Here is a 14,206-nt window from a genome sequence, read left to right on the forward strand (position 1 = left end):
AAGTCAAAGGTTTTGGGGCTCACTTCACAGGAATCCAGATCAAAATTATATTCCCCAAAAACTGGCCCGATCTTCCAGGTAATTTGGGATTTTTAAAAGAGAGAACTTTGTAGGTAGAAACATAAACGTAGGAAATGAAAAGCCAGGTAGCAGCGCTGAGAGTTAGCGCTGTCTCGCTGTCATTGACAACGATGCTTCCAGTTTCCGCAAGAACCACAGTGGTGAGTTAACTGGTATGTGATGTGACCACCATCCCTGTATCCTTTAAGTCTGTGAGGATGACGTTAACTTCCTTCATTATCCCAAGACACAATATTGTTTTTAATGTTCTGTCATAGCTGAGCTTGGGAGGCTCTTTCAGGGGATTCCACTAAGCCTTTCTGACTAAAAGCTTTTACTTCACAGATTAAAAAAAACAATATGAGGGGCTTCCCTGGTGGCGCAGTGGTTGAGAGTCCGCCTGCCGATGCAGGGGACACAGGTTCGTGCCCCAGTCCAGGAGGATCCCACGTGCCGCGGAGCGGCTGGGCCCGTGAGCCGTGGCTGCTGGGCCTGCGCGTCTGGAGCCTGTGCTCCGCAACCAGAGAGGCAATAGCGGTGAGAGGCCCGCGTACCGCAAAACAAACAAACAAACAAACAAAAACAACAATATGAGCTCTCTGGGTGACATTTCCAATTACAGCTCATACTTGAGAAAACCAAAGGTAAGATTTTTCCAGATTTAGCTGATGCCCTAAGGATAAAAACAACTTTTCCCTCTGGGTTATTACCCACGTTTATATTTTGGCCTAAACAGTTATTCTCTTGATACTGTACTTATGGAAGCTTTTTATACTTTATTATTTGTTTTCACTGGAAGAGGCAGCCTTAAAACAAGTTCTATCGCGGTACTGGGAATGGAGTCTCCATGACCTATTTTTTCACTCCTGCTATTTATCTGGCACCATGGTAGGTGCGAGAATACAAGTCCACCCAAAGCAATGATTCTTTATCACTTGTGTGAGCCAGTGCTGCTTTGTGAAATGTTTGCTCTCAGCTCACAATAAGAAACACACAGACATTAAAAGTGAGTGTAAGCGAGTAAACTTCTACCTTTATCTTGTCCCAGACTGCTAATTGCCAAGAAAAAGATGAGCATGTATATCATGTCATTGGATCTGCTAAGACAGTTGGATCATTAGTTCCTCATGCACCAGAGATTGAGTAACTTGGTGTCTAAACTAGTACTGATACTTTTTAAAGACTTTTGTGGGGATCACATGTAAACTGATAAGTGATATGGATACTTTCCCCAGAAAGATGTGCATGTACAAAGAAATATGAAACAGGATAAAATGTCAGTGTTTATGTATGGATCCCATGAAGACTTATAGATCTTGTTTTTTGAAGCTTAGAAAGAGACAAATGTAGGAAGAGGACATTTTGAGTAATCATTTCATTATTGAAAAATGCACTCTGCTTATCTGAGTATAAACTGGAGTAGACAGAAGCTGGACACCATAACAGAACATCACAGAAGAAGTTGAAAGATGTCATTTATTACTTATTCATCCATCCAACCTGACTGCTTACAATGTACCAGGTCAAGTTCTCGTCTAGATCACTGCTGCAAAAATTGAAATTTGTCATTCTTTTTCCCTTCCTCACCTTCAACCTCCACCCCTAGAATCTGTACCCTCTTCCCAAGTTAGGGGAATTTCAAACTTGAAGATCTTGGTAGAAGGTAGAGACCACCTCCTTCCATAGGAGAGAAAAACCTGCTTCCAAACATTCTGGCAGGTTGAAACAGCCTGAGGCTCCACCAGGCAGGCGACCCCATGCTGGACTCTGACTCAGGACGTGGTGACACAGAGAGGCGGGAACTGTGCTGAACGCTTTGGCACATGTGGCAGAGGCGGCAGTAGTGTCATCCAGTTGTCAGGAGCAGCAGAGACAGCAGGACGAGCCGCAGGGCGCGCTGTCCAGCATCCGGGCTGACAGTGCTGTGAAAAGTGGCATCTGTGCCCACCTGCAGGGGCAGCGGTTCCTCTGTGGGACCCGACCTGGGTGGGATTGTGGATTCTGTTCCTGGCTGTGTAGTCTCAGGGCTGTTCTGTGGCTTTTTCCTGAAATAAAACAAAACTACAATCAATCTCTCTTTCCCGCCCTCTCTCTCTCTCTCTCTCTCTCTCTCTCTCTCTCGTTCCATTTAGAACAATTTGAAACCCTTTTTTGCCCATAAAGAATTGCATGAGAATACCATATAGCGAAACTCTGAGAGAGCAGGGATTCAGAGACTCTTCCCCGCTGCTTTATTGAGATATGATTGATCTACAATATTGAGTAAGTTTATGGTGTACAACTTCACTTGATACACTCAATATTGCAAAATAATTACCAGCGTAGCATTAGCTACCAACTGTATCATGCCACATTATCACCTTTTTCGTGTGTGTGGAGAAAATTTAGGTCTACCCTCTTAGAACTCAAAAGCTTTTCTTTATGCTGAGTGGATAACTGCTTCTTAAATTTTCCACCTGGCTATACTGCATGGTAGAGAAAACATGTATCTCCCAGAAAATGTCCTGCCTTTTTCTTCCCAGGGAAGAAAGATTTCAATGCAGATTTAAAACCCCTCCCCACCCTGAATACTCTCTGATCCCTGACCTCAGTGGATCCCAATCTGCCTGAGCCTCAGGACTGCGTGTAGGGATTCTGACAAAGTACTCAGCCTCTTCCCCGACCCGCCATCTCAGAATGTGGGCATGAGGTCCAGGAATCCCTTATGAACAAGCCCTACAGGTGAAGCTGATGCACAGCCACGTGGGAATCCTGGTCTACATTGCTGCTACTAAATATGTGATCTGAAGACCAGCAACATCAGCACCAAACTTGTTTAAAATGCAGATTCTCACGCTCCCTTCCACCTGAGGTGTGCAGGTGGTGCACAGGAAGATCGGGACCCCCTGGTCTCTTTGCCGTCTAGACTCGGTGTTCAGAACCGTGCGGTCTGCTTGGGTGTGTGGTCTGATCAGATCGCATAGCTCTGGGGGGTCCAGGGTTCAGTCCTTGTCCTTCCTCTTCTGTAGCCAATTCTCCCCTGGTGACCTCATCTGTTCACAAAGCTTTAAACCTCATTTATAGGGTGTCACTTCCTCCAACTATTTCCCCAGCCAGGTCATCTCACCTGAACCCCAGACTCAGTTTGTACTTTCCTAAAGCGAATGCCAGTGCTGTGGCCTCTTCAAATATGCTGCTTCCAGAGTCTCCCCATTTCTGCGGAAGGTGCCCCACATGTCTACTTGCAAATCTCAAAATTTGGGGTCTTCCTTCATTCTGCTTTCTTATAACCCAAATTTCATCCATTAGGAATTGCTGTAAAACGCCACTTTCAGAATATATCCAGAATCCAATCAGTTACTATTACTTTCCCTGCTCACACCCCAGACAATCACCAGTATCTCCAGCCTGGACACTGCACCATTTCCTACAGTTTCCTCTATGGAATCTCTTGCCCTTCACCTCCTGATTCTGCCCAGCAGCCAGATGTTTCTAGAGAGTAGTCACACCAGGTCAATCTTCTGTTCAAACCATCTTGTAGGGGCTTCCCTGGTGGCGCAGTGGTTGAGAGTCTGCCTGCCGATGCAGGGGACACGGGTTCGTGCCCCGGTCCGGGAAGATCCCACATGCGGCGGAGTGGCTGGGCCCGTGAGCCATGGCCGCGGAGCCTGCGCGTCCGGAGCCTGTGCTCCACAACGGGAGAGGCCACAACAGTGAGAAAGGCCCGCGTACCACAAAAAAAAAAAAAAAAAAAACCAAAAAAAACCATCCTGTAGACTCCGCACCCTTACTCAGACAAAATCAAAACCCTTCTAATATTGTCTAGGTCTATATGATCTGTCCGGACACTGCATCTCATCTCAATTCCTCTCTCCTCCAGCTACGATGGCCTCCTCACTCTTCCTTGAACACGCAGACACTCTCCTGCCCTAGTGCACTGGCACTGGAGGCTCCCCCGCCTGGAGAGAACTTGCCCCAGACATCCTTGTGGACATACCTTCATGTCCTTCACATCTCTACTCAAAGGTCACCTTCTCAATCAGGCCCACACTGACCACCCTAGTAAAACAGACATCATCCCTGTCCCCACACACTTACACGCTGGGTCACCTTCCTCAAAGCACTTACCAACTTTTAATGTAAACACTTCCCTCACTTACTAGTCTCATAGTGCACTCTGCCCTTTCCCCTAGAGCATATACTCCACATGGCTGACAAGTTTTGTCTATTGTTAGTTCCCTGAGGTTTCCTAGAGGCAAAAATAGTGTGTCATGTACCTGGCACACAAAAATATCAATTGAATGATCAGTGTAGAGCACCTCCCTATTCTAGAGACAGTGTCTTTATTAACGTGACCTCAGGCCACATGCTGTCTTGTGGCAGCTGCAGCACAACATCCATTTGCAACGACATCAATGCCGCCTGTACTTTTCTCAGAAGGGCTGATCTCCCCTCCCTCCCACACCAGTCAGTCTGCACACCACACACCATGCTCCTTCTCGCTTCAGAAAAGAATATCCTGCACTCATGCGTCCTATATGCCAACATACCCTGACTCTGTTAGACTCTGCTTTCTAAATCCATCAGTTTGGATTGGAGTCAGCACTAGGCTTAGAAGATCTAAGGGCAGAAGAGGGGCCAGGCTGCAGAGAAGAGAGAAATCCAGCAAGAATTAAGTCAAGATGAGAGACATTGACTCTCTCATCTCATATTGGGTCCCTTCTGTTTGCTAATTCCAGAATCTGGTTCCTTTTAAAAGATGGGGAAAAGTTGGAAAGAAGAATCCAGCAGACATCTCTAGAAGGAGGGCAAGAGCTGGATGAGGCTGAAAATTGCTCTCTTGATACTACTGAGAATCCTGTGTGCAGGGCCCCCTTGGACTTGTGGGGACAAGACAGGCAAAATGACTCCAGCTGCTGTCAGAGATGGGGACACCCAGAGAAGAATGAGACCAAACTCTGCACATGAAAAACAATAGTCATTATTCCAACAACAACAACAACTAAATAAGCAAAATATAAACACGCACGATAAAGACAGGGTCCGAGGATGGGAGCAAGGCCCGAGCCAAGGCTACCTGGTTACAGGAAGCCCTTGCTGCCCACAATCCTGGAGACAGTACGAGGCCCAGCTGATTTCTGAGCCTCTGAGATCACAGGTCCTGGTGGGACAAGGTTCTACTGAAGTGACGAGGACAAAGGAACAGAGCAGATGACCTGGCAGAGCAGTGACCCCATCAAAGCCCACGATGCAGTGAGCACGGAGTGGGCACAGGCCACGTCCACACTCAGCTCCTCACCGCCTCCTCCTGTCCCACCTGCAGCAGACAGAGCACAGCAAGCACACAGATTCTGGAAGGTTCTCAGCGCTTCCATTTATTTTCTCTCTCAAACTTTAAGAATCCTTTCCTTTATTATCCCAAAAACGCCTCATGGCAGGAATTAGAAAAAACAAAATTCATATACAGATTTTATTTCCAACAAGCAAGTTAAGACATTATTATTCAGTGCACCACGAAGTTAAGACAGGGAGGGAGGTGGCCCAGCCCTGCCTCTGCTGGAACAGGTAAGTGGATCAGGGAAGAGAACACAGGTCAGGGTGGGGAGGGGTCGTGGTGGGCAGGGGTGGGCCAGTCTCCCCATCTCCTCACAAGGAACACAGACACATTCAGATGCAGCAGCAGAAAGAGGAGTAACGGGATCTGAAGCCACAAAAAGTGCGACCGTGCATCACTCAGTCCCACGAGGCTGCTGTCTCACACTGTGAAAGAAAATAATCATGAACAAATTCCGGTCAGTCATGTAAGTGCTGACCTTCCCAACAGCCCCCCACATGCTCAAATGTCCCATTCAAGGATCCCCACCACCCGGGGCATCTCCTCCGCCCCAACATCTCTCCCAATCTAGGCCCTCCAGGGTCTCATCTTTAGGATCCGTGAGAGACACATCAGAGCCCTGAGCACTGTCACTGTCTGGGGGAGAACAAAACCAGGACGTGGTCAGAACCCACAGGAGAGAAACTAGAGAAGGAACTTTAGGAGGGTGAGGCCCCCCCATGGCCTCCTCTCTGCACCCTCACAAGGGTCTCAGGAATCACAGCCCCTGCACACTTACTTGCAGCCTGAGTGTAGCTCCCTCCTTTTTCACCTGTAAGAAGAAAACATCACGTGAGAGGCCAGGGAGAAGACTGAGTTGTGAGATCCTAGAGGAACCCTCTAGTCCTGGACCACAGAGAACTTTCCAGAACTGTTGACCAAAACCCATGATAGGATCAGGAACAGGAAGAAAGGAGATGTGCGGGGACTGGATCAACTTCTTCCCTCCTGGGGGTCTGTCAGCAGGAACCTTCCCTCTCTGACCTTCAAGTGCTGGTAACCTGGTCCCCAACTGGAATTATGAAGGTGAAAAACGTGTCTTTCATTTCCACACGTGCTTTACAAAAGGGTAAGTGCCAGTCTGCACACTGACAAGCAATGTCTCTGAATGGTGCTGCCCAATACACACGCAGGCAAGCTTCCACCTGGGCTTGAACCCCCCAGTGACACAAGAAACCTCAGATCCCTCCCCCCTTCCCTACCTGAGTGCTTCTTCCTCCAGATCACAGCTCCAGCCACCACGGCTCCAGTGACCACCAAGAGAACCAGGCCAACAATGAGGCCCATGATAGGGATGGTGGGCTGAGGAGGTTCTGTGGAGGAAAGGGAAGGGGCCCTGACCTCAGGCACGAATCCCGACCTTGCTGAACGTGTCCAGAAGGGCTCCTGCTTTATCTGAGAGGAAGCTCCACCCCACATGTCCCTCCTTACCCCATCTCACGGTGAGGGGCTTCTGAAGCCCCTCGTGCTGCACATGGCACGTGTATCTCTGCTCCTCTCCAGAAGGCACCACCAGGGCCGCCCACTTCTGGAAGGTTCTGTCCCCTGAAGGCCTGGTCTCCACAAGCTCCATGTCCTGGGTCTGATCCTCCCCATCACGCTGCCAGGTCAGTGAGATCTCCTTAGGGTAGAAGCCCAGGGCCCAGCACCTCAGGGTGACCTCACGGTCAGAGATGGGGTGGTGGGTCACGTGTGTCTTTGGAGGGTCTGAGGAGGAAGAATCAGAAAATTCACACTTAGTGTTACCTTCATGGGCCACTGAAGCAACATCATGTGACCATCCTGAGAATGAACAGCACAACAGGTTTGAAAAGAAGCAGCAAAAGCACCAGACACCAGCCTGGACTCCGGGGTCTGGGAAGATCTCCCAGTCCTTGGAAAGTTCTAGAATAAGGATGAAAGCCAAGATAGGAGGCTCCATGTAAAGGGGAGAATACAGAGCAATGGTCCTGACTTTGGTGGAGGCTGAATGACTCAGAAAGAGTCAGGCCTCCTAAGATGTTCTTAGGCTGAGAACAGGCTTGAGAGAGAAAGTCATGGTTACAAGATGGGGGTCAGGGTCAAAGGGCGCCGCTGGTCAGTTATTTCAGGGATGGTTTCCTGTTTCTTCCCCAAAGAGACTGGATTCCTTCACTGTCTTTCAGAGAAGTGAGGCCACCATCGAGTCACTGTCTTGTACCGAATATGAAAACCTGGGCGGATTCCTCCCTCTCCCGACAAGAAGTTGGGGCGGTGTTCCCACAGGGACCCCATTTCCTCCCCTTGTGGGAAGCCAGCTCCAGCCCGAGGGGAGACCAGGGAGGCTCCGTGGCCCCTCGTACCTGCGCGCTGCAGCGTGTCCTTCCCGTTCTCCAGGTATCTGAGGAGCCACTCCACACACCTGCCCTCCAGGTAGGCTCTGTGGCGCTCCGCATCACCGGCTTTCTCAAACTTGCGCTTGGAGATCTGAGCCGCCGCGTCGGCCGCGGTCCAGGAGCGCAGGTCCTCGTTCAGGGCGATGTAATCGGCGCCGTCGTAGGCGTACTGTGTGTACCCGCGGAGGAGGCGACCGTCCGGCCCCACGTCGCAGCCGTACATCCACTGGACGGTGTGAGACCCTGACCCCGCCCCGACCAGCCGCAGCGATTAAACCCAAACTGAAAATGAAACCGGGTAAAGGCCCGCCGTTTCCTCCCGAGTCGGGGGGCCGGGCGGGTCCCGCAATGTTGGGGTGACCCTCGGACCCGGAGACTCGGGGCGACGCCGGCCCGTCCCTGGGGATGGGGGTCGTGACCTGGACCCGGGTCCGCGTCGCTCACCGGCATCGGTCTGGTTGTAGTAGCCGCGCAGGGTGTTCAGGTTCACTCGGTACATCTGTGCGGCGTCCTTGAAGATCCGCGTCTCCCGATCCCAGTACTCCGGCCCCTCCTGCTCCACCCACGGCGCCCGCGGCTCCATCCTCGGATTCGGGGCGTCGCTGTCGAACCGCACGAACTGCGTGTCGTCCACGTAGCCGACGGCGATGAAGCGGGGCTCCCCGCGGCCGGGCCGGGACACCCCGGTGTTGACATACCTCAGGGAGTGGGAGCCTGGGGGCGGGGAGGGGTGAGATCCGGTCCGACCCTCCTCCCGGCGCGGGTCCCCGGGTCCGAGGTGAGGGGGCCGGCAGGAGGGAGGGGGCGAGGGGCTCGTGAGACGGAAAAGGTGTGGAGGTCGGAGAAGGGCCGGCACCTGGGGTGGGGAGAGAAAAGGGGGCGGGAAGCAAGGGAGGGAGAGGCGGGGACCGGGGTGAGGGGGCGGGTCTGGACCGGGGGGTGGGGGCGGCGGCGTGGCTCCTTCCCTGGGAGTCCTGACCCCCGACCCCCGGGGTCCCCTGGCTCCTCCCCGCAGAGGCCGTTCCCTCCCGACCCCGCACTCACCCGCCCAGGTCTCGGTCAGGGTCACGGCCCCCGTGAGGAGCAGAAGGAGGGTTCGCGGTGCCATGACCCACCACCTCGGCGTCTGAGGAGAAACTGCGTGCGGCGGGTCGGTGGAGACTTTATAACCGGGAACCGCGGGGACGCTGATTGGCTTCTAGAAACCGGACACGCAATGGGAGTGAGAAGTGGGGTCGCGTCACGAGTGTCCAGGCAGGAAGGCGCGACACTGGTTGTGAGAGAGAAAGTGAGGAATCCCCACCACGGAGCGTCCCCGCCCCAGAGACCGCCTGACGCCCTGAGAGCCTGAGAGCCTGCCCGTCCCGGGACCTGGGACTCTGCCTGATCCCTCCCCTCCTGCACCGAGAGCTCTTTGTCACAGTGTCTCCCTGAGTCCTGGCCCAGGGACTGTGTAGTCAGCGATTTTCACAACATTGTGGTCAGAATATTTATACAGTCTTACAAACTAGTGACGACCCCAAAGATAATTTTATGTGGATACTTCTGTCGGTACTTTCCAAAGTAGAAATAATAGAGTTTAAAATTTTTTAATTAATTTATTTAGAATAATATTAATAACCCATGATTTAATATGAAAAATAACTACTTCCCAAAATAAACACGGTAGTGGGAAAAGTGGAGCTTTTCAGATTTTTATATTTTTGCAAGTCTCTCTGTTTCTTGTCTGTCTCATTAGAAGACCCCTGGATGTTCATGTTTGCTTCTTCAATGAATCTGTTCTTTTGATTGAAGTGTATGAAAAGAAACAGGCCCACACATATGTAGGAGTAGTATTTTCAAAAACCTTTTCAGACAGTCATGGATGTTAGTCTTTGATACAAACGAAAACTACACAAGTGGTAGTTTCTCAAAGGTTATTTTCAAAGTGGACCTGAAACAATATTAACTATTTCCTATTCTGTTACGTTAAACTCCATAACCCTATTTCGCACATTGAATGTCTCTTGGACTAAGGTAAGATTTTAAAAAAGTAATACGTTGTTTCACTAAGTTATATAGATCTTTCAGTGTCATTCATTCTTTCAAGTAAACATTGTATTCCATGAAGAAGAGGGTAGTTCAGGTCACACAAATTATTTTCCTTGGGACATAGTACTTTGGAATGTAGCAGAAGGGCTTGATGGGTACTTCCCATGTCATCTTAGAAGGTACTTTTAAAATGTGGATTTAAGGGAGTTCCCTGGCCGTCCAGTAGTTAGGACTCAGAGCTGTCACTGCCATGGCCTGGGTTCAAGGGTTCAATCCCTGTTCAGGGAACTAAGATCTCACATGATGTGGGGCGTGGCCCCCAAAAAAGAAAAAGTGGATCTAAGGATAATTTAGGAAACAAAAGAATTTTTATGTATTTTTTAAAGTTTTTTTTAATGAGGTATAGTTGATTTACAATGTTGTGTTAATTTCTGTTATACAGCAAAGAGATTCAGCTATACATGTGTATATACATTCTTTTTCATTTTCTTTTCCATTGTAGCTTATTAAGGAAAGATAAAAATTTGTAATGCATCAACCAGAATGTTTTAAAGCAAACCTGCTTTTTTTTTTTCTGCAAGTAAGTTGTTGTGAAAATAATTATATTGCAGTTTGCTACAGTAGTCTCCATCACTGGTAAGCTATACCTCAAAGCAAATGTCAACATAATGGAAAGTCAAATAATATCTTAGTAATGCTATGAAAGTAGGTTTCACCTCATGGATCTCATGAAAGGGTCTCAGTGACTTCAAGGGTTCCACAGATCACACTCTGAGAACTGCTGTTCGAATAAACCTGGGAAAATCTCCTAACTGACCCTTGCCTTTGCCTCCTGTTCGTTTTGGAGAATCCCTCTCCCTGAGCTGGACTCCCTGCCTCCCCACACTTAGCTGAGGGCCCTGCCCCCGGGGCTCCTCTAGGAGAGAACTCACCCCTTGGAAATTGATCCCAGAGAGTGTCCTCAGTCCAGGAAGGGAGGTAGGGGGACAGGTGTTTCCCCTTTGAGCCTGGAAACAGTTTGTGCCTGAAGGCACCATACCCACTCATAACCTAGTTTGGTTTTGTTACACACCAGCTAAGTATGTATTCATATCCCAGACAGAAATCTGACATCATCTCTAAGAGAAATAATATTGACCCTTTCGTGGGTCCAGTATATCTGACTTGAGGCCCAGAAAGCATGAAGAGCAGTCCTGTCCAATAGAATGTTCTGTGGTGAAGGAATTGTTCTATATCTGTACTGTCAAAATCAGGTAGCCACTAGCTACAGGTCGCTCTTTAGCACATCAGAAGTGGCTACTGTGCTAAGCACCTTAATGTTATTTAGTTTAAATAACATTAAATATGTGGCTAGTAGCTAGCCTATTGGGCATTGCATATCTACAATGTTCTTAATTTACAGTCTCTTCCCCCAAAAAGATACTGTGTGACTCATAAGTTGATGCATATTAAAATAACCTTCACATGGAAATCATGGATTTATCTATGTGGGTCTTAGATATATCCTTAAAATGCAGCATGCGCAGAAAGTTTCATTAACATGTATTTTAACAACTAGAGTGTTCAGACATTAAGGACACCGTGGTTTATCACCTTAAGGTCATATGTGTTCAAAACTGCCCATCGCTGGAGCCAATTCTTGTCTTTATAACCTTGAGCTCTTGCTGTTCTTTTCATTAACCTGGTAAATATAAGCAGACACTGAAGTCTTCACTTAGCCCAAGAGAAAGTATTCACTGAACACAGCATATATCAAATACCTTGCAGGACCTGTACATACTTGTGAAATGATAAAGCAGGAGATGTAAACCTTAGAATCCACCAGCTTAGAATTCTTTACTGACTGCTCCTGCTATTCGTTCCCCCCAAATTCAATCAGCTCTGTTTCCCTTCACCCTTGGACCCCTCTCTCCTAGACAAAAAAATACTTGAATTTTTTACATTTGGGGAATGAAGAGTTGTATGACCCAAAGAAGAAAAACCACTAAAAAATCATAAATTTTCTCTATGTCAACCAGACATTCACAAAGATACTAATACATGCCCTTGTCAAACTCAAAGACAAAAACATTGACAAACAGGTAGCAATGTTTTTCAGCCAAAGACCACCAGGAGAAAATCTGTGGGCAAACAAATCGGATTTATTACTGGATGCAGCGAGGGAGATGACACACCATCGGGGACCACGGTGTCTTAGTGTGAGGTGTTAGATAGAACACCTATCTAGATAGAACATATACAGGAAGTGGGGTCTGGTTGGGTGATTTGGAGGAGGGTGTATGGAGGAGGGGCTCACTCTACATTGGGTGTTGTCAGGAAGTGGGGGCAATTCTATGACCGGGCATGTCGGTGAATCTTCCCTGTAAGGAGGAAAGACTAGAGTGAGGATGCAGCTGTGATTGGAAAGAAGCCGTGGTCGCTGGTATCAGCACAGGGAGAGGTTTGATACATTGTGAGGTGCATAGTGCCGCCTCGTTTGGCCTGTGCTTGGAGAAAATGATGTTGTGGTCTTGTTTTGTCTCACTGTATCATGATCTCAGGTGTCCTTGTCTGATATTGATGTCCTGTGGGGTGACATATGTCCAACAGGAGAAGAACACGGCTGCGTGGTGAGCACCAGCCCAGCTTCTCGCAACGCTGAGGCCTAAGGTAAACGTCAGACCAGCTTCTGATGTTGGAGGCTGCTTTGTCCTTCCTGAATTCAGTGTTTAAAATAACTAAATCCCAAACAAAACATAATTAAAGTGTATTAGAAAACAATTTGCAAAATAAGAAATGCAAATGTCAAACAAATATATAACAAATAAGTGTAAAGAAAAATGCAAATCTGGAATAAGAAATGGGAATAAGTTAAAATCTATCATCTTGTCAAAGATAATAGTATGAGGAGAGTATTGACAGGAATTTAGGGAGAATATACTGTCATAAAGATTGATGGGATTGAAAACTGGTACAAAAATTTTAAAGGTCAGTATGCAAAACGTCTCAATTTCAGTATATTTACATTTAAAATTTTTTTTTTAATTTTGTATTGGTGTATAGGTAATTTACAATGTTGCAGGGCGTTTTGTTTTCTTAGGTGTACAGCAACTTGACTCACTTATGCATAGACGCATATATGTCCTTTTTGGGTTCTCCTCCCATATAGGTTATTATAGAGTGTTGAGTAGGGTTCCTTGTGCTATACAGTGGGTCCTTGTTGATTATTTTATAAATAATAGTGTGTATATGTTCATCTCAACCTGCTCATTTTTCCCTGCCCACCACCTTTCCCTTTTGGTAACCGTAAGTTTCTTTTCTAAGTCTGTGAGGCTGTTTCTCTTTTGTAAAGAAGTTCATTTGTATCCATTTTTAGATTCCACCTGTAAGTGATATCATAGGATACTTGTGTTTTCCAGTTTTGCTTCCTTCCTTGTGGCTGCAAATGGCATTATTTCATCCTTTTTATGGCTGAGTAATATTCCATTGTGTATATGTATCCTATCTTCATTATGCATTCATCTGTCCTTATACACTTAGGTTGCTTCCATGTCTTGGCTATTGTACATAGTGCTGCCAGGATCGTTGGGGTGCCCGTGTCTTTTAAAACTACGGTTTTCTCCGGATCTAGGCCCAGGATTGGGATAGCTGGGTCACATGGTACTTGTATGTTTACTTTTTTAATCAACCTCCATACTGTTCTCCCTAGTGGATGTACCGATTTACATTCCCACCAACAGTGTAGGAGGGTTGCCTTCAATATGTTTACATTATGACATAGAAATTTCTCTTTCAGAAATTTATCCTGCGAAGATAATCACACATGTTCTCAAAAATATATATTCAAGGATGTTCTTGAATTGTGGTTTATAAAAGCAAAGAATGGAAACAAGCTAAATGCTATAGTCATTGTAATGATGGTAACTATGAATAGGGGAACACTTAATAAGAATTAAAGCAATAATGCCATGTGATTTACATAGTGGGTCAAATTTATTCCTCAAAGCAAACCCATGAGGGGACTTCCCTGGTGGTCCAGAGGCTAAGACTCCAAGCTCCCAATGCAGGGGCCCGGGTTCGATCCCTCGTCAGGGAAGTAGATCCCGCGTGCCACAATGAAGACCTGGTGCAGCCAATAAATAAATTAATTAATTAATTAAAACAAAAAGCAAACCCATGAGGCACCCAACATGTGATCCCTTTGTACAGACACAGAGAGAGAGACTCAGAGAGAGGAGACACAGAAGTGGAGACTCAGAGAGGTTAAGGAGTGTATATTTCAAGGCCACCTTCAATCAGGATCTGGAGACACTGGAGAAAAAATGAAGAACAACAGTTAGGACCTGGGTGATGTGCGACAGGCACTGTGGTGAGGGAGATGGACAGAAATGACAAAGAAAATTGTAAATCACTACTGAGCTAAGTGCTG

At 47.5% G+C, this 14,206-nt stretch overlaps 1 protein-coding gene and 1 pseudogene across 4 annotated transcripts in view; both read right to left on the reverse strand.

Annotated features, from left to right (window-relative positions):
- The window catches only part of LOC307192391 (MHC class I polypeptide-related sequence B-like), a 203,631-nt pseudogene that overhangs the window by 91,888 nt on the left and 97,537 nt on the right, over positions 1–14,206 (reverse strand). The gene's annotated exons all lie outside the window — the stretch shown is intronic.
- LOC307193453 (BOLA class I histocompatibility antigen, alpha chain BL3-7-like) lies at positions 5,411–8,968 on the reverse strand. 3 transcript variants are annotated; one of them, XM_079935395.1, is made up of 7 exons: positions 8,812–8,959; positions 8,212–8,481; positions 7,735–8,010; positions 6,845–7,120; positions 6,616–6,726; positions 6,153–6,185; positions 5,411–5,799 (listed from the first exon to the last, which is right to left on the reverse strand). In XM_079935395.1, the coding sequence occupies exons 1-7, from the start codon at positions 8,873–8,875 to the stop codon at positions 5,795–5,797; spliced, it is 1,035 nt and encodes a 344-aa protein (XP_079791521.1). In that variant the 5' UTR covers positions 8,876–8,959; the 3' UTR covers positions 5,411–5,794. The 3 variants fall into 3 exon arrangements, with proteins under 3 accessions (XP_079791521.1, XP_079791523.1, XP_079791522.1); XM_079935397.1 differs by lacking the exon at positions 5,411–5,799 and adding an exon at positions 5,874–6,010 and having other exon boundaries at positions 8,812–8,968; XM_079935396.1 differs by lacking the exons at positions 5,411–5,799; positions 6,153–6,185 and adding an exon at positions 6,215–6,425.

This window comes from Stenella coeruleoalba (assembly GCF_951394435.1).
Source record: "Stenella coeruleoalba genome assembly, chromosome: 10".
NCBI lineage: Eukaryota > Metazoa > Chordata > Mammalia > Artiodactyla > Delphinidae > Stenella > Stenella coeruleoalba.

Excerpts from the sequence above, each read along its gene's own strand:
- LOC307193453 (XM_079935397.1), bottom strand. The coding sequence starts at position 8,875 with ATGGCACCGCGAACCCTCCTTCTGCTCCTCACGGGGGCCGTGACCCTG. Across the intron at positions 8,482-8,811 it reads CCTGACCGAGACCTGGGCGG|GCTCCCACTCCCTGAGGTAT; the intron begins GTGAGTGCGGGG and ends CCCCGCCCCCAG. Across the intron at positions 6,011-6,152 it reads GAGCTACACTCAGGCTGCAA|ACAGTGACAGTGCTCAGGGC; the intron begins GTAAGTGTGCAG and ends GTTCTCCCCCAG.